Source organism: Bombus affinis, chromosome 10 (assembly GCF_024516045.1).
Source record: "Bombus affinis isolate iyBomAffi1 chromosome 10, iyBomAffi1.2, whole genome shotgun sequence".
Lineage (NCBI taxonomy): Eukaryota > Metazoa > Arthropoda > Insecta > Hymenoptera > Apidae > Bombus > Bombus affinis.
The window spans coordinates 8,457,789-8,477,109 of record NC_066353.1 but is presented as its reverse complement, the minus strand read 5'-3'; the positions used below and the strand labels follow the sequence as shown (position 1 = coordinate 8,477,109).

At 33.0% G+C, this 19,321-nt stretch overlaps 2 protein-coding genes across 3 annotated transcripts; both read left to right on the top strand.

Moving 5' to 3' along the window:
* Positions 1 to 58: 58 nt before the first annotated feature.
* Positions 59 to 5,996, top strand: LOC126921392 (membrane metallo-endopeptidase-like 1). Of its 2 annotated transcripts, XM_050732944.1 has the most exons (18): positions 62 to 266; positions 377 to 522; positions 669 to 830; positions 1,232 to 1,315; positions 1,499 to 1,713; positions 1,827 to 2,714; positions 3,189 to 3,281; positions 3,359 to 3,497; positions 3,593 to 3,695; positions 3,777 to 3,867; positions 3,947 to 4,123; positions 4,226 to 4,338; positions 4,430 to 4,497; positions 4,621 to 4,672; positions 4,804 to 4,871; positions 4,944 to 5,086; positions 5,216 to 5,383; positions 5,605 to 5,996. In XM_050732944.1, the coding sequence occupies exons 1-18, from the start codon at positions 247 to 249 to the stop codon at positions 5,782 to 5,784; spliced, it is 2,910 nt and encodes a 969-aa protein (XP_050588901.1). In that variant the 5' UTR covers positions 62 to 246; the 3' UTR covers positions 5,785 to 5,996. The 2 variants fall into 2 exon arrangements, with proteins under 2 accessions (XP_050588902.1, XP_050588901.1); XM_050732945.1 differs by lacking the exons at positions 4,804 to 4,871; positions 5,216 to 5,383; positions 5,605 to 5,996 and having other exon boundaries at positions 59 to 266; positions 4,944 to 5,080.
* Positions 5,997 to 6,986: 990 nt separating this feature from the next.
* LOC126921391 (endothelin-converting enzyme 1-like) lies at positions 6,987 to 13,332 on the top strand. The gene is made up of 18 exons (XM_050732943.1): positions 6,987 to 7,129; positions 7,271 to 7,425; positions 7,753 to 7,914; positions 8,091 to 8,174; positions 8,439 to 8,647; positions 8,741 to 9,994; positions 10,229 to 10,333; positions 10,504 to 10,645; positions 10,718 to 10,823; positions 10,893 to 10,983; positions 11,076 to 11,252; positions 11,479 to 11,573; positions 11,739 to 11,797; positions 11,916 to 11,967; positions 12,068 to 12,135; positions 12,205 to 12,341; positions 12,551 to 12,718; positions 13,061 to 13,332. The coding sequence occupies exons 1-18, from the start codon at positions 6,999 to 7,001 to the stop codon at positions 13,238 to 13,240; spliced, it is 3,375 nt and encodes a 1,124-aa protein (XP_050588900.1). The 5' UTR covers positions 6,987 to 6,998; the 3' UTR covers positions 13,241 to 13,332.
* The last annotated feature ends 5,989 nt before the right edge of the window (positions 13,333 to 19,321 follow it).

The following is a 19,321-nucleotide window of genomic DNA, read 5'->3' as shown; positions in this document are numbered from 1 at the left end:
ATAAATATTACTTTACACCGCCAAAGTAACGCGAATAGTGATGATGTTACACAGTATTGATACAAAATGTATACTATCAGCGCTTATCATCAACATGTTCAGGGTCTTTCCGTTTTCTGTAAATATAAAATCGCCAACTGCGGTAGATTCTACACTTTATAAATCGGAAGTTTGGATATCGGAGGATACGTCCGTAACGCCTGTTTATTTTACTTTCTTTTTTATTACATCGTTAACGCTGGTATAATGAAATTCACATGGATTATGTAAGTAACAATTATAGAAAACATTTTTATCGTTCGAATGAACTGTAAAATTATCTATTATCTATGACGTACGTCATAATTTCTCAATACGATTTAAATAAATTTTACAGCGTATTTTTGGCTGCCATTGCGGCCGATGTCAATAGCATCTTGAATAAATCCTTTGGTTTACGCTGGTTATTAAGTGTAAGTACAGAAGAATCAAAAATAAAGGAAGAACGACCGCTTTGCCTCACCCAACAATGCAAGTACCTTGGTGAGCAGGAAATATTTCTTAGATTCCTTATCATACTGTACAGATTTTCCTACGAAATGATATACAAATGTTACATTGTTGAAATCTTTTAAATACTGGATCCATATAAGAGAATAAATAGTTTCAATTTGTCTGCTACTTAATAGCGAATTCATTACGAGAGAGTATGAACCAAAGCGTGAATCCATGCGAAGATTTCTACGAGTATTCGTGTGGCAATTGGCCAAAACATAATCCACTTCCTGTTGACGAAAACCGATGGAATTTCTTAATTAAGGCAGAAAGAAAGGTTGATGACCGTCTTAAAGGTTTGCTCATTCTTTTCGTTTAAGATTATAATTATAATTAATACTCTCTATAAAGATTGTTCACTTGTGTAAAGAAGTTAATTACCTTATGGTTGCTATCGTATGTGCATATAGATTGCGGATGTTTATACATTTATCGAACATTTAATAACGAATAAATTTATAGACCGTACGTAATATGAGAAGATAAAAGCAGAGTATTTACGATAATATTCATTAGTCGAAACAAATCTCTATCAAAATTTCATCTGTTTAATTAGATTGCCAAAAATTTAAACATCTCCACGGTCTACCTATTTATATATATATTTAATATTTTATTCGTTGCTTCTATTCAAATATTCCATTGAAAACGTACAAAGACGAATAAATATGTTTCTAATTTAATATTTTCCGTTTAGAAATTATGGAGGAAGAAGCGAAACCTGATGATCTGCGCGCAACAAAATTCGCTAAAATGGCGTTTAAAGCTTGCTTGGACACAGGTATTTCTTAATGGAATATAATTCATAATTTGGTAAAAATTGTTTGATTAATAACATCTATCCTAATTTATATTACACATACTTTAGATGTTAATCTTATAACTATATCACATTCTTTATATCTTAATAAAATAGTACGAGCGAAATATCATCGTCAAGTTAAATTGTACAATTAATTTACAGACGAGATAGAAAGAATTGGTCTCCAGCCACTTGTATCTACAATGTGGAGGACAGGTGGCTGGCCATTAATAATGGAGAAAGATGAATGGGATCAGGAAATATATAAATGGCAAATTGTGGACGATTACTATGCTCGTTTGACAGGATTAAATAGTTTCCATGATGTACAGGTTCCCATGAGGTACTTGATCTATAATAAAAGATCAAGGCTGTTTGTAAGTATCTACTCACTCGGTAATCATACTTAGTCCAGACATTATTAATATCAATCAAGATTCTTCATCTATAAAGTAACGATCGTAAAGAACAACGCTGCTTGATGTTTCAGGTCGATACTCCTCGATTATCGGCAAAAGTGGACAGACTTCTAGATTTCGATGAAATCTACGTGGCTAGCAGCGAAGAAGACGACCGCGAAGAAGGAAGACAAGAGCAAGGTAGCGAGGAATGGCCACGCTCTAAAGAAGACGACGAATTTAAAACCCTAGAAAAGAAAATCGTTAAGAAAAATATTAAAAATCGTACGATTCACGGGGAAAGAATAAATGAAAAGATCAAGACGATGAAGAAACATGTCATCGAGATACGGTTAAAAGAAGGAACGAAAGGGGCCATAATGCAAGCAGGAGTTGGTAACAAGAGACGATACGTGGAAAGAATTGTTAAGTCGTGGGAACGTGAGTTAATATATAAATCTGACAGCCTTGAAAAATCTACAGAAACGAATAATGGAAAGAATCATGAAAGAATGGAGGATACGAATAACGACTTGTACTTTAACGACGATGATAATGAAAGTGAAGGCATCAGCGAGGATCAAGCAGAATACAATAGCGGCGGTAAAATCGATGAAAACGACGAAGAGAATGATAATAGCAATAATGCTGCAAGTGGTAGCGGTAGTGGTGATTATGAATGGGACGACGAAGACGGTAATGGGAGCGGTGACTATGAACGGGATGACGATGATAGTAGTGGAAATGGGAGCGGCGATTACAAGGATGATGATAACGAAAATAGAGATGACGACGATAACGATAATTATGACGAAACTAGTAAAAAGGATATGGAAGTAGAAAATAAGAGAAAAATGTACGCAGAGTATATACTAAATGTTAGCATAGCGCTTTCTGAAGCAAGAGGCGTTTCAATACCAAGGGAAAGGCTCCTGGAAGATATTGGCGACTTGCTTAAATTTCAAATAAGACTTCTAACGGTAATGCGATGATTTTGTCTTAACCCGTTGAATGAATGATACAGAAAATGATTATTTCTTTATTCTCAAGATTGTCTACATTTCTACAGAGTATTAGATACCGAAAAAATATGCTTTTAACCTTCGATAGAGTAAATTCGAAGATGCAAAATTGCATACAGTATATATGAAATATCCAAATACATTTTATAATATTTGATAGGTAAAGCAGTTTTCTATCAAGGTTCTATCCTTTTAATTGTATTATTGAAAATATGGATTTGCATAAATATCCACAATCCATTAATATTTGTATTATGTACTTTAACATTGATAATGTTAAATTTATAATATTATATTTTGCGGTTAGAGAGTTAAAATTTGTTTAAGATCGGAGCGTGCTCCGAACGTTCAGATTCTTTACTTTCTACTATATTTAATTACGTTATATATATATATTATAATTAAAATATTAATGTATGTTAATGTGTACAGTACATACACAAATATAAGAAAGCGCTGACCGCTGAACTTAAAGCACTCCAAAACAGATATGACGCTTTGAAGGCTCGGACGGAAAACGGGAAAGTAAGGAAGATTATCCTATTTAAAAAGAGAATAAACTTAATTAAAATTTATCGAAGTTGTACCATTAATCTTTCTAGATTAACTGGATAACGAAAATAAAAGATGTGTTTGCTACTGGAGGTATGGAAATTCCTGACGATTATGTGTTAACTTCAGCCGATGGTTACATCAAAGCGTTAACAAAATTATTAGATAGAACTCCAAGTAGAATAATTGGTATGCCTAAATTTATCTTATTGATAATACAGCCAATTTTATTACAACGACGAAGTAATAAATAATTAATAAAATTTAATATAAATTTTATACAGTGAATTACATACATTGGAATTTTCTTAGTAAAGTGATACACGCAACTACGAAAAAAATGAGAGAATTATACTATAATTGGGATGGTAAAGTACCTACAAGGAGGTAACACAGCGTTATATCGATTAAAATATTCCTTTTACGTCGAAGTATTTTAGAAAACAAAGAAATAAATTCTTTTTACAGAACAAACTACTGTGTCGAGGAAATGGACGCGGTAAACATTTTGGGATACGAATATGTGAAACGATATTTACCAGAAGAAGTTCTACAAGCGGTAAAAGATAAAATATTAATACAATGTAGCGTAATATCGTCATAAAAATTTTATAAAATTCTTTGTGCGATTATCAAAGGCTTCAGATACCGTAAACGACATCCAAAGAGAAGTTGAATATCGTGTCAAAAATTCAACTTGGATGGACATTCAAGTCGGAGATATTATTTTGGATAAATTAATATACGCGAAGAAACAGATCGAGTATCCGAAATCATATCGAAATATTACTATCATGAAAGAACACTTCAGAGGTGTAAGAGTCTAATATACCTTTTATTTTTAATTTTAGTGCACACCTATCTTCGATTTTTATACCTTTACTTCATATTCCACTAATTTTATAATCACATTTTAGCTTAGCGCTAGCAAGTCGCATTTCGAAAATATGTTAAGCATTATGAGATATAAGAAACGGAGAAATCTAAAAACTTTATTCTCAGAGAAGGACGCTTCCGGAGCATTTGAAGAGTAAGTATTTTCCTAACAAAAACAATACATTATTTTAAATACCTATATTCACATCGAATTTGAGGTAATCGAAAGATTAACTCTTTTATAGACGTACAAGCGGCAACTTTAATCCTTTGCTAGTAAACACCATGTTCTCACCATGGCAAAATAGCATTCGTAAGTTTTAAAACAAAGTAAAAAACGAAACCTGGCTAAGAATCGAGATCGTTAACGATGAACAAAAAAATACAAAGATATTTTTCGAACAATATTCGTAGTAAGGAATTTTTATTATTGCAGAAAGAACAGCAGCAAATTTTCAACACCTCCTCTTTGATTTTAGACAACCATGGTAAGAACCTATGTGTTGGCACATTTAATATATTTGCCTATTTTATTAAAGATTGATAAAATTACTATAATAATTAATTTAATTTGCTCGCAACGTATAATTCTTTGCAAAGTATTATTTTTATAATGTAGGTACACAAGCTATGGTATTATCGGACTAGTCATGAGTCATCAAATAAATCATGGTTTTAGTATTATAGGTAGATTATTGTAAAATATTGTTGATTGAACTCGGTTAACGAAAGCACTGATATGTTACAAATAACTTGTAGATCGTATGTTTGACAAAGATGATGATATCACGGTCTGGCCACATAAAATGAAAGACGCGTACCGCAAAAGAGCGCAATGCTTCAAAGATCGATTTACGAGATATGGTGTTTTGGAGAAGAAAGTAGGAGATTCTACACCACAGGTATAAAGTTCTTTCTGTGTTATATTTTGTATTTTCTACTACGATGATATATATAGATGTAAAGTATATAATATACCGTGCTAAACTACTTTAGAACTATACTTGTATATCTCTATCTTATAATTATAGAATTATGGTCTGCAAACATCAGATGAAAATATTGCAGACACAATGGCCTTAAACTCTGCATTTAAAGCTTATAAACGAAGACTACGAGAATGTGGAAAATCAGACGTTATGCTACCAGGATTAGAGCACATGAGTAACGAGCAACTATTCTTCTTGTCCTTTGCTAATGTAAGATAAATTTTTTATTTTTTTAACTAGACGATAGACTGATGTTTTTAAATTAACAAAAGCAATAACATATATATAACGTAAATCGATTAGCCAAATCGTTATTCGAAAAACTTATCTTTTACTGATTACTATTATTATTATTTTATTATTATTATATTTAACAATGCATGAATTAAATATATTCTTGAAAATAAATTTATACGTTCTAAAATTTACAGTTGTGGTGTGAAGTGATAAAACCGGACAAGTTAAAAGAGGAAATAAGAGACGATCTACACCGTCCCGGTTTTTTAAGAGTAATTGCTTCGATGTCTAATTCTAAAGATTTCGCTGAAGCTTATAATTGCCCATTAAATAGCCCTATGAACCCAACGGAGAAATGTAGTATATGGGAATAAAGAGATTATGTATCATTGATCGGATAGAAAATTAATAAATGATAAATAATTAATCGTCGAAGCATTTGAAATTTTAAGTACTTCTACGCGTTCATGGCAATTATAATTAAGTATAATTTGTACTAATAAAATATTCGTATCGTATATTTTTATTCGAAAATCATATTTTTTTCGCATGAAAAAATGTGAAAACAATAAAATTATGAGATTCATATGTCATTTTATCTTATCCTATTCTCACTGCATTCTTAGCGTGCTTAAAATTTATGGTACTAATACAAACTTATAAATAAAGATCGAATAGCAGAGAAATTGTTTTAAGTGAAGGAACTATTATCATATTAAAAGTTAAAATACATAAATTACATGAACTATGCCTCATTTTGTTCAGTCTGGATAACGTTTCCTACAAAATGTATTTTGTTAAGGGAATTAAGGCAATTACGTTAAAGCATCCCAAGAATTTGATAAAAATCGTAAGTTAATGCAGCATCTTTCGTAATTTTTATAAATCGTTACCAATAAGTTTCCTTTATCATAGCATAAGTTATACATATTGTTATTTGAGAATCTGTAAATGTGAATGCTTATGTATAGCAGAATGAGAAGAAAGCTCATTGACAAATAAAACATTCTATAATCGAGACATTTTAAGATTTATAAATATTTTCTTCCTTTTTCAGAAGTACCTTCTTCCTTATTGTGCAAAGGTGAACATTTAATTTACATTCATCTTACATTCATATGTTTGCTATAAAAACCAATCAATTTTTTATTCAAACGATAACACATGTATGTATATCTCGGGAATAACAAACACTGAAATTTACGTAAATGAAAAGAAACATGCGAGTTAAGCGTGTAAGATCAACACAAATAAATAATAATTTCTCTTGTTATAGATTTCATATATTTTAAGTGAAATGATTTCTACATACACCTACTTATATGGGATGCATTTAATTGAAATTATCAAAGCGTCAAGGACTCTAGTTAAAATACATAATCATCCATACCGAAAGGAAATGAATGGAACATCAGGATGAATGAAGTTCCTGGATGTTGTATTAAGATATTTTATCTGCAAAATCGCAAGGGCAGAGGATGCAGGTTTACATAATTGTTGCAATATTTATCAGAAAATATTTTATCACAATACAATTTTTTATCGGGTTAGAATAGAAATAGCTTCTTGGTTGTATTTCCTCTCCTCTATGAGTATAAAATTCACGACAGCCGTTTTTCTCGCCTATTGTAAAAAGCGGAAGGCTGGATGTCACGTCGGGAGCCTAACTTTCAAGTTTGGCTTCGATCACATCGTTAAAATGTTACGTCTACTGATACTGTAAGTAAGAATTTACATTGAAAATTCTTTGATCAAGTAACTTTGACTATAATCATTTATATTTATATTTATAATAATTTAATAATTAATTCAATTTAATAGTATAGTAATTTATTATATTAATTTTGCAAATGCTTCCAGAGTGTCCTTGTGCGTCGTTATAAACGCCGGTCTAAAACTCGATGATCTGCTTAAATATCCTCGCAGTTTACAACGTTTGTTTGAATCTAAGGGTGCTGTTGAAGCGAAGAAAGTTGAACGTGAAGTATGTAAGACCGAAGAATGCAAGCTGATTGGTAAGTAATAGATATATGAGAAATAAAATTTTGTTTTCAGTTTGAAAATGAAACGTAGCCTTTGTAAAATTTCTATTAAAAAATATTTTTATCATATAAAGCAGGAACAAAAGAAATTCTTTTGGTTCTCTGCAATCTTGATTTGAATGCCTCTTCAATAAATACAATGATCGATCATTTTTTCAATCGTCAATTGTAAAATAAAATTTCGTAACTTTATGCTTATTATCTTCTAATTTCTATTTTGTGTAAAGCGAATAATAATTTATATATCGCTTGTAAGTTAGAAAACGATTAATTGCCAAATTTTTTACCTTCGCGACACAGCACAATTGATCAAGGGCAGTATGGACGTGTCCGTAGACCCGTGTGACGATTTTTACGAGTATGCTTGTGGCAACTGGTCGAAAATCAATCCTCTTCCTGAAAATAAGACCTCCTGGAGCTTATGGAATTTGGTAGCCGAGAAAGTCAAGCAACAAGCTAAAAGTTAGTGTGTCCATGTTATACATGCGCTTAAATATTGATTTATTTTACCGATAGTAACTTTCGCTTTATGCCTAGAGTATTAGCATTACACTAAATTATCACGTTATAGTAGCTTCACAGCGAAATACAAATTTATAAAAACAACACTGTACTTTAACGTTTTATCGTTTTCTCAGATATAATTTCGGTTAAACCAAAACCTGACGATCTTTACGCGGTGAGACTTTCTAAGAAGTGGTATCACAGCTGTATGGATACAGGTACGTTTTCAGCGTCTCATTATGTATTTAAAGAGAAATATAGTAGTAATGATCGATATAATCGAAAAAATTTAATTATAAATTGATATATTTAGTTTTCCATAAGCTAAACTAACCAACTTCTTTCTTCGAGGTCGTTGGGCCGAAAAGTAAAATATAATAGAGAAATGAAACAATAATCGGTATAATTATATATAAAGATTATATAAACAGAGATAAATCGAATGTAAATTAATAATAATAACAATAATAAATGTTTTACAGATGCCATAGAAAAAAGAGGAGTGGAACCACTATTGTCAACCCTATGGAGACACGGAGGATGGCCACTTATCATGGAAGAGGGAGAGTGGGATGAGGATATATACAACTGGCAAATAGTCGATGACCAATTTGCTCGTATATCAGGATTTAACGCATTTCACGATTTACGTTACGTCCCACTATCACCTGAAAACAACCATACGATAATCGTACGATTATAATTCCTAAAAATCTATTCTACCACGATCGAGGACAAACATTTATATATTCGCTGTGATAAATATTATTTTTCGATATTTCAGATTATGTTACCTCATTTACCGCAGGGTGCATATGGGCTTATTACAGTGGAGAAAATATTGAATTTAGACAGCAGCGATGAAAATAACGAAAGTGGAGAAGGTAGCCAGGAAAAAGGAAGCAAGGAAAGAGCAGAACAAAAGCAGCATGAAGAGAATGACGAAGAAGATGAAGAAGAGAATGAATCAGAGGACGACTGGAACACTGTAGAAGAAGATGAAGAAGGAGAGACGAGAAAGAAGAAAATGATCGCTAGAAAATACCAGAGAAAATTAGGTCACGCTAAGAAGGGGCATAATAAGAAAAAAGTTATGCATAATATTATTGGTAAAAAGAAAAGGACGAGAAGAACTAAAAGGAATATTATAAGCGAGAAACATCTTCATAGACTATTGCGTAAACTAAAGGCTAATAAATATAATATCAACAATAAGGTCAACAATAATGGACATTTGTCAGGCAATAAGTCGATTACAAAGAAACATAGTATGAAAGATAAAACGATAAGGAAAAATTTACGAAACCACTTAGGTCGCAATAAACATAATAACAAGAAGAAGAAGGTGAAAGAGAACAAGAAAGAAGGGGAAGTATTACGCAAGAGGAAAATACACAGAAGGAAGATTACCAAGCAATTAGGGCATAGCAGAAGGATGCATAATAAGAACAAAGCATTGGGAAAACATACCTACGAGGAGAAGATGAAGAAGAAATTGCAGAGGACTGGAACGAAAGCAAAGGTTCATGCCGGTGAAAATCATAAGCACCAGAAAATTACAGGCGCCACAGCGCATCACGTCGCAAACAAGATGAACGTTTTGAAACATAGGCAAATATCCGACTATACTGAAGATACATATAACAGTGTCGATACCAACGATGACGATGATAATAATAACAACGATGAATATAACGAATATAGTGCCGAAGCTAACGAAGACGATAACGAGGAAGAGAACTACGACGACGACGATGATAACGATGAGAATGACGAAGATGACGACGAAGATAACTACGAGGATGACGAAAATGACGACGAAGATAACTACGAGGATGACGAAGATGACGATAATGATGACAATGATAATAATTACGAGCATGATGAAGAAGAAGTTGAAGATCAAAGACAAACATATCGAGATTACATATTAAATGTATCTTTAATACTTTCTAGGGAAAGAGGAATTGAAATACCGGAGGAACAAATGGTGAAAGATGTCGAAGATCTCGTAAAATTTATCGTTAATTTGACAGAAGTAAGTAATCTATCGTTTTTACGTATTCTACATTAGTTCGTAACTAGACCGCAGATTTTATGCAAATATGGGAAATTTTAAGATACAAAAATCCATAGGATACGTATAATGTGCAAAAATACATGTATCTATAAATATATAAAATATTTTAATCTTTTAACTATGTTCGGGAAGATATGAATTTGTACGAATATAATATAAATATTTATTAATAACGATATTTATTTATTACAGATCGTACATACCGTTGAGGATGACGATGATCAAATCGAGAATATAACGCTTAAAGAATTGCAAGAATACTACGAAGATTTAGGTCCTATTTCGCGTACTAACAGAGTAAAAAATTTTATTTATTTTATATTATATTATATTTTATATTATATATTATTTTATATTATATTATATTATATATTTTATATTATATTATATTATATTTATTTTATATTCCACTTAAATGAAATTCGCTGATATTGAAATGAAAATTTATATAATTTACGAATATCTAGATAAATTGGATAAGAAAAATACAAAAAATATTTTCCGAGGCTGGATTGGAGTTTGATAACGACGTAGAAGTTTTTGTACCGTATCCCAGATATATGGAAGAACTTCATACCTTGCTCGCAAAAACTCCAGAAAGAGTACTTGGTAAATTGATCGATATTAAAGATATTTCCATTCTAATCGAATTAAAATGTTAAATTCTTTCGTTTGTTGCAGTTAACTATATTCATTGGCTCTTCATTAGTAGGATAATGATAGCTGGACCATCAGAACTAACAGAATTGTACGAACAATGGACCGCAGACTGGTTCTATTCCACAAGGTTTGTATAATAACACGATCCGTTGAAAATTGTTAAAATTACACGTTACTTTAATTTTCATTTCCATAGAGAGGAGATGTGCCTGGAAATTGCGCCACTGGGTAAAGTAGCAGGATACGAATACATTAAACGATATCTGCCAGAAAACGTAGCAAAAATGGTAATAATTTTAATTACGCACCTTCCTACCTTACGAAGATAAAAAATATTTTCAACGTTTGATATTCATTAACATCCCTTGAATATCCAAAGGCCAAAGACATGATCGATGACATACAAAAGGAAATCGAATATCGCATCGAAGCGTCGAAATGGATGGACGATGATACTAAACATTTTGTTTTGGACAAATTAGTGCACATGAAGAACTGGGTTGGCTATCCAAGTTGGCTGCAAAACTCTACACTCGTAAAACGCTACTTCCGAGGGGTAATTTTATTTTCAATAATAATCAATGATAGTAACTCAAGCATGTAATAGGGATTTATAGTCTTGAAATTAATTATTACGTTAATCGTAACTTTAAATTAAATCTACTAGAAATTTAATATTCGTTAAGGTAACCTGTGTATATATATATACACATTATAGTTAATATATATATGTTAATAGTTAATAGTTTCATGGTAATGAATCGCGTTTCATATTTTTAAAGTTTACAGTCGGTACTTCATTCTACGAGAACTTCCTCAACTATGCGAGATATTCTAGATGGAAAAACTTACGACGAAATCTAGATAATAGCGAAATGTAAGGTTTCATTTTAAAATAACTAACTTAAAAAGTAACTTAAATGTCGTATTTATGTTAATCGATATCATACATATTTATGCATGATATACAAGGTATATATCCACGTGTATACATCTACGTGTATATTTATGTATATATATATATACCTGTATAACTTTGTAGTTACGAGATGGATCCCCTGGAATTGAATGCTTTCTTCATACCAAACGATAATTCTATATGTACGTATTCCGAGACATATTTTAAAAATATAGAATTATAGAATTATGATACGATTAGTTATATTTTCCTTGATCAAATACGAAGAATGGTATAACAGATTATGTTCTTTCAATATAGCAATCACGGCGGCAGATTTGCAAAATCCATTGTTTGCTCAAAATCGACCTTGGTAAATAACGAATTTTTCAATATTTATATACATATGCCGTATTGAAGATATTTAAATATAAATATAATTATTATCGTCGAATGTAAAATTGATTCTTCAGGTATGTGAATTTCGGTATTATTGGTCTCGTCATGGGTCATGAAGTAAATCACGGATTCGATGATGAAGGTGAATTATTATGAGAATATTACAACTTGACAAATAATGAACAAGACTTAATGAATCAATTGAAATTAGGTCATCTTTATGACGAAGGAGGAAATCAAGTGGAATGGCTAACTGCAATGGCAGACGCTTACGATAAAAGAGCAATATGTTTCGTGAACCAATACGATGGTTATAGTATCATCAAAGGAGAAAATTACACGATCGAGGTTCTTGACGTTAATTCTAACTCTACAGATATATCGTAACTTATTTTTATACTTAATTTATTCCGTTAAACGATTTAAGCTAATGAAATAAATTCGCCCTAATTTAAGGCTCATCTATACCCTGTAATTTAAGATAAAACGAATTATTACCCGAGCTAAAAAAATACAACTTAGTCTGTGGCAAATGTTAATTATTCTAAATATTTTAGAATTATGGTAACAGAACCGCAGGCGAAAATATTGCGGATTCGATGGGCCTGCATGCTGTGTTCGGTGCTTATAAACGAAGGGAACGAGAATGTGTAAATGCGGACCCTGCTCTACCAGGACTAGAACAATTTAGCAACGACCAACTTTTCTTCTTATCATTTGCAAACGTAAGTTTTTGTGACACTTCTTCGATTAAGATATTAATTCTTCAAATTTAATATTAATTTAAGAAATTTAAATATACGCAACCTTCTACATAAATTCAGTAAGGATTGCCTCTTTACGTTTAAAATTCCTAGTAAAAATGAATAAATAACTGTTTTGGAATGTGATATATTCTTACATTGTACATGACATATTTTTTAGGAAAAGTAAGATTATTTCTCTTCCCCTTTTGATAATATTTTTTAATTTATTTTCAAAATTATTAGATGTGAATGTGATATTTAAACAAAGATAGTAAAATTTGTGCTATTGTGTAACTTAAACATTAAAAATTTTACTTACAGTTATGGTGCGAAACAGCAGACAAAGAAGCATTAATATCTCAGAGCAAATACGACGTGCATAGTACGGCACGTTTAAGAGTTATTGGTCCGGTGTCAAATTCAGAAGATTTCGCCAAAGCTTTCAACTGTCCAATAGGTAGTCCTATGAATCCTGAAAACAAATGCAACATATGGGAATAACTAAAAATTTTCGAAATTTTGATAGATTTTCGCTTACAGTTTCTATAATGTAATTCTTTTTTAATGAAATATAGCTTACGATTTGCAAATTACTTTCATACTATAAGTTTAATTCACAACTACCTACTTCTGAATAATCCTTGTAATTATCTTACTTAAATTCTTTTCAATGAATATTATGAATTATGCGATCTAAATATATCAAAATAAAAAATGGGAAAAAGCTAGTAATTTATATATTTCGAAAATTCATACGGTAAATTCTAATTATATTATCTATTAAATTATTATTATATTATAATTATATTAATTATTATCTATTAAATATTAATAGATAATATAGATAATCTATTAATTATTATTATTATCTATTAAATTCTTATTATATTATAATTATATTAATTCTAATTAGATTAACATTAGTTTATAAATATACTTTACAACATACTCGTAACAAACATTTACTATGTTTTCGCATCAATGGAATACACGATACACCCTAAACTATAATTTTTTTTTTTTATCATTCACCATATTAGTAAATCAGTCCTCTCTCAATGACAGACTTTTCAGTCCATCTATTGAATTTAACCTTAGCGTTTTTTTTTTCTTTTTGCACCATCGCCTTTCTATAAAACTCAATTACTTTTTATCGTATGTCGCCTTGAACTCCATATTACACGAAAGAACAAAGATGTTACATTAAGGCATCGAGGTAGCCTTCGACGTTGCGCGCTTTACGAGAAGCGAAATGCAATGACTGCGAACGATCACGCAGATAAAATTAACTATAATATCTGATTTATACACGTTAGCGACGGTTAACGTAATTTGAAGTATAAGAATCTTCGTTCAAGCTGTTGCTCAATGCAAGATTCTAGAGATTAACCTTTGCATTGGAAACGTTACTTCGTTTAGTATGATATATATGAAAGGAATATTGAGCGATTTTTTATGTACAACGATCATCAATGGAACAAACAAAGAGAAATTCATAAAGAGATTTTTGTCCTTTCGTTGCCTTTTTTGCGAATAAATTTTTTCAAATTACTTTTACAGACTTCTAGAGTGTTTAACTTCTCGTGCATATCTTTCGAGTAAATTTTATAAAGGCCATAATAAACAATAACGAAACTATTGATATCATATCCCATAAACGAAACGGGCAAAGTTGAACGTTTCGGCTAAGATTTAAAATTTCTTGTCGATCCTTCGTTGAAACGAATTCAAGCTGTTTTCTCTCAATTATCTTTATTACCTAACCAGTATGCAATGTGCAGTATTTGTTCAAACATTTTATTACCGAATAAGAATCCGCAATTAAAGCGTTATCAACTTTGCAAAAAAAAAGAAAAGCAATAATAATTATTTTGAACGTTCGATGAAGATAAAGGACTATCGAAAAAGGGACCGAAATTGTTATCGCGAAGAGCGCAAAGGCCGTTGGTGCATAACGGCAATAAGTCATCCGCGTTATATCAAAAGTGTAAGCGCCTAACCGCATTGCATCGTTAACAGCGCAAGTGTTGCAATTCGGTGAGACAGTTGTAGATCGATGTAGGGACAGTAAATTAGATCAGGCAAAAGAACATTACCTAACTGTAGCACGAGCGCTCATCTTCAGACACAGGCCTCCAATACTTTCACAGATCAAATAGAAGTGGTGAAACTCCTCGATTATACCGGTGCATCGAATGGGTATATATCGCATTTGCTTCAGCCAGAGAAAGCACGCTCTGATTCATCGGAATAAATGGCCACAGTTTAGAGCGGATGCATCCCATTATAACGTGCACATCCACTGATAAATTATCACTTTCGCTCGATCGATCGTGATATCCTGATAACGTGTTTTGAATTGCTAAATTTTCAAACGTGCGGTCGGGCCTTTTAACAGTCGTGGTCATGTCGAGATGAATTCTTTTTCTACTTGTTGCATAAGTAACCGACGAGGTTGCATAAATAACGTGAACAGGGGGTGAATTATTTGAGAACGACACGAATCGTCCGTGTTACGAGCTACAAGTACATCGAAATATGCACGTATAAGGTGTCCCGATCTTTTGACTAAAATCTTTTATTCGCGTTCACGTATCTTACAAGAAATATTTTTAATATGCGTTAATGTCCCTTAAGTAATGTTACATGTTACATTGAAATACGTGCAATGCCCCAATCTTTTCCAGCGAAACTTTATCGGTACTCTATATGATGTAGAAATAAATAAAATAGGTAGCGAATGTTATTGTACAAGCGGAAGTTATTGGAAGCTTCATTAAGATGTTAAAATAAAAATTCAATGGGTATGGTGAAAGAATAGGCTGCTACGATACAAGAAGATTGACAACCAAATTACTAGTTGTTCGTACTTCGTTTCATAACGTTTATCCTCCCTGTCAATAGGAGACTGACAGCGGTACAAAATTGAATTTATTACTCTACGAAGCTCATTTTTTCGTTTCATTTGTATGATCTGTATCATCAATTCTTAGTATTCACCATATGTATATCGAGATTTGTACGATATACTTTCTATATCTGACTCCTTTTCCATCTCTATTGTCCCTGCTAGCTAGGTTAAATTCTATCTATTTTCACTCTCTCTTTATTCCTTAATTCTCTATCGTATGCATTTATTAACCATACTTTAACCACGCTTAATTTCCTTCGAAGGAATTTAAACCCATTTACTTTTCTATTCTTTTACGTTTTAACCATTTCTTCCCATCTTTTAAATTTTCTGCATTTTCTCCTATTTCGCAATTTTAATAGCTTTAGGTTCGTGCCTTAAAAATGAATCTTCGAATACTGTTTCGACTACAACTTAACGATTATCGATCTTTTATCGAATCGCCATAAGCAAAGCACGCCTTTCAAGGACGAAAGAGAAGTACCGCGTTCTACTTGGCAACATGAAAAACATTTGTGTTCCTGTTAAACTACTTTCATACCTGTCTCTTCTCATCTTCACACATCGCAGACTCTCCTCTTCTCTTATTTCTATCGTTTTACTATTCTACTCTTTACATCATTTCCCATCCTTTGTTCTCTGTTTCTTTTCGTTTCCTCAGTCTTCCGCGTTCCTGCTTTTATCTTTCACCTCTTCTCCGGATTTCTCTATTTCTCATTCACAATTATCTGAAATAATAGTAAAATTTTCCAATTATCACGTTTGTCTTAATTTCTCAACGGCAAGTTGTTTAATCGTTGCAGTATAATCGTTGCACTCTATCCACGTACAAAGTAGATACGAAGATTGAAAATTACGAGTGAAAATTTTAGATCCGTCAGAAGATGAAAACGCGATGAAATAAATACTTCTCGCGAGGAGATTCATCGCGGCGAGGTTAAAAGTAGGAAAATCATAAACCGTTCAAAAGATAGGCACGATTAGAGAAATCGCGTGTGCAGAGAAAATCGTAGACTAGGACGTGATTTAATAAACACGAAGGATAAAACGTTTGAGGTTCGCGCAAGAAGGTCGCGAAAGAACAATCGGACCTCATAAAAGCGCAAAAGTTGCACGCGTACGCAAGCCGGAGCAATCGCTTTACGTAACAGTTATCTCCGAAACTAATTTGCTATGTTTCCACGTTGACGCGCCGCTGTCCAGAGATAATCATCGGAAAAACTATCAAGCAAGTTCCTCGAGTTAATTTAGCCGTTCGTGACTTCATTTATCCCTGCTCGTTTATCCTTTTTTTTCTTCGATCACGATAAACATTAATCTTCTTCTTTCTCTTTCTTTACCACGTGCAACGTGTCCATAATATTAAGTCTGCTACCATTCTGGAATTTGTATATTTTAATTCTTTGCTAGTTTTAACAAACAGAGAGCATACGTACCGTTCTGAGAAGATGTTTAACATAAAATTAGAAGGAGAAATGACGCATGCCAATACGGATATTTTTTACGTCTTTAATAAAGATAGAACAAGTTACCTTTTGACGTTAGTAAGATACAATCTATGACATTGTACACGGAAGACGAATATGTCCGTCGAATTGGCTCGGTAACAATTAACTCGATGGCGATTGAATACCGAGCTGTTCCTCGAAGTGTTTGCGATATTCTCCTATCCTCTTCAAAAATTGATCCACTTCGCTGCGAAGATAGACGCCTCCATAGTCCACTTAGCCTGCCTATCGAACTCGAAGGAAATTTCGAGCGATACATCAATGCCAGCGTAGCGTCCGCTTTATCAAGCATAGAACAGTTCGCCTCTGATCATTTATTAAATCTGAGCAGTCCGTGGCACCGCGTTGCGCGATGCGATTTATGCACGAAGAAGATTCCTCGAGTCTCGCAACGTGCCGCCGCCGCGAAACCGTGGCCGATGTATAATAAAACGGACACGGCGCGATACAATCGAAACTGTTCTAGACCGATTAAGACGAATTTCAGGATTCGCGAACACCATAAATCTCGGATCGTAAAAATCCTAGGTACCCGCCGCGCTATCTCACTCGTATGCGATGAGGTGCTGATACAATAAACCTGTGACGCAATCTTGCATAATGTATCCCTATCTTAACCAACATCCCACGTTGCCACCACCTGTATTCAGCACGAGTTCACTGATTGCACAAACTTTCTGCATCCAGGATACGAGCGTGTGTACACGTTGGACAGTTGAATCCGTGTGTCTGCGTGCCTTACTAATGTACCAACGCGACATTTTTCGGGATAATTGAAGCAGTCGCGTTTAATTAACTGCCGGTATTAATGCGTCCTGTTCGAATTGACCGAACCGCAACAGCGAATAAACTGTTTCTGATGATTCACACAACGTTCGTTGATATTTAAAGATCGACATATTTGATAAACGAATTTAATTAGTCCGTATGAGATACGAACTTCTATCTTTGATTTCTCCAGATTTCGTTTCTGTTAAATGTAAGATAAAATTTACACCGAGGAAATGATAAATTTGTAAGTATACCGTTTGAATGGGCTCACGTTTATGCAACGATGAAAAGCGATTTGTATAATTTGATCGCTATCGATTTATTATCGTCCCTTCCATCCGTGTGTCCATAACAACATGCTAAAGGATATAGTTAAGATGCATGAATTCCAGTCGATCAGGATTCACGTATGTGCATCTTAAGCAGCGATGTTCTTAAACCCTTCGTGTTTCAATGACGTGCGCTTCGTAAAAACGTATGAGAAAGTCTCGCTGGCAGAAAGCATGTTGTTGCCTTAACTGCATGAGACATAATAGGTTTAATTGCCATCTCTCCTTTTCAAGTCCTCCCTACATGAATTACGCGATCTAACTTTTTATAGAATCTTTCGGTATCGTCTCGTGCACATAGATGGTACACGTTTCTTTTTTTTTTTTTTTTTTCGTCCAACGTAAAGAACCTAATCCGAATCTATTCCTTCGTGAAAAATGTCAGATAGTAAAGGTCTCGACAAACCTGTTCATCGCGAAGAAAAAGCTTGTAGAACATCAATGTAACCGTGTATTAACTTTCCGTTGTGACCGATACATCAAAGTTAAGACCAAAACTAGTTTTATCGAAAAACAATGTAATTTAACATCTAACAATGATCTCGAGTGAAATTTGAAGAACGAATCTTTAAACGACGTGCAATTAAACTTTTAGCCAATCATATTTGTCAATGTTAAGATTGTTCTTCTGTTGTTACGTTCGTCACGATTAATTTTATCTTTGCAATAAACCTGATCTTCCGTTAACTATCCGCTCATCAGCACAGTGCGGTAAAAAAAGAGTAACGGTGAAGCGTACGCGGGCGTTAATGGACCACGTTATGGCAACGCGTATTAAAGGATTGCGAAATCGAAAGTACGAGGAAAGTATACTACGCTATATAAAAATCGGTCTGCATCAAACCCATGACATTCGGTATCGAAGGCTACTTATTGCTTGCGAAATTAAACGGACGACCACGGACAGTACATTCAGAGCAAGAGATGTTTAACAAAAAAACGTTCCTGAAATATTCGACCCATCGTATTTCGTAATCAATTAAATTCTCATCTTACTCTCGGAGCAAAAAAGGAGTTAAGTAAGTTAGTTAAGTTACAGAACCGCTTTATGTGTTGAGAAATT

Excerpts from the sequence above, each read along its gene's own strand:
- LOC126921392 (XM_050732944.1), top strand. The coding sequence starts at position 247 with ATGAAATTCACATGGATTAT. Across the intron at positions 4,339-4,429 it reads GCTTCCGGAGCATTTGAAGA|ACGTACAAGCGGCAACTTTA; the intron begins GTAAGTATTTTC and ends ACTCTTTTATAG. Across the intron at positions 5,384-5,604 it reads TCTTCTTGTCCTTTGCTAAT|TTGTGGTGTGAAGTGATAAA; the intron begins GTAAGATAAATT and ends TAAAATTTACAG.
- LOC126921391 (XM_050732943.1), top strand. The coding sequence starts at position 6,999 with ATGAGTATAAAATTCACGACAGCCGTTTTTCTCGCCTATTGTAAAAAG. Across the intron at positions 9,995-10,228 it reads TTATCGTTAATTTGACAGAA|ATCGTACATACCGTTGAGGA; the intron begins GTAAGTAATCTA and ends TATTTATTACAG. Across the intron at positions 12,342-12,550 it reads GAGAAAATTACACGATCGAG|AATTATGGTAACAGAACCGC; the intron begins GTTCTTGACGTT and ends TAAATATTTTAG.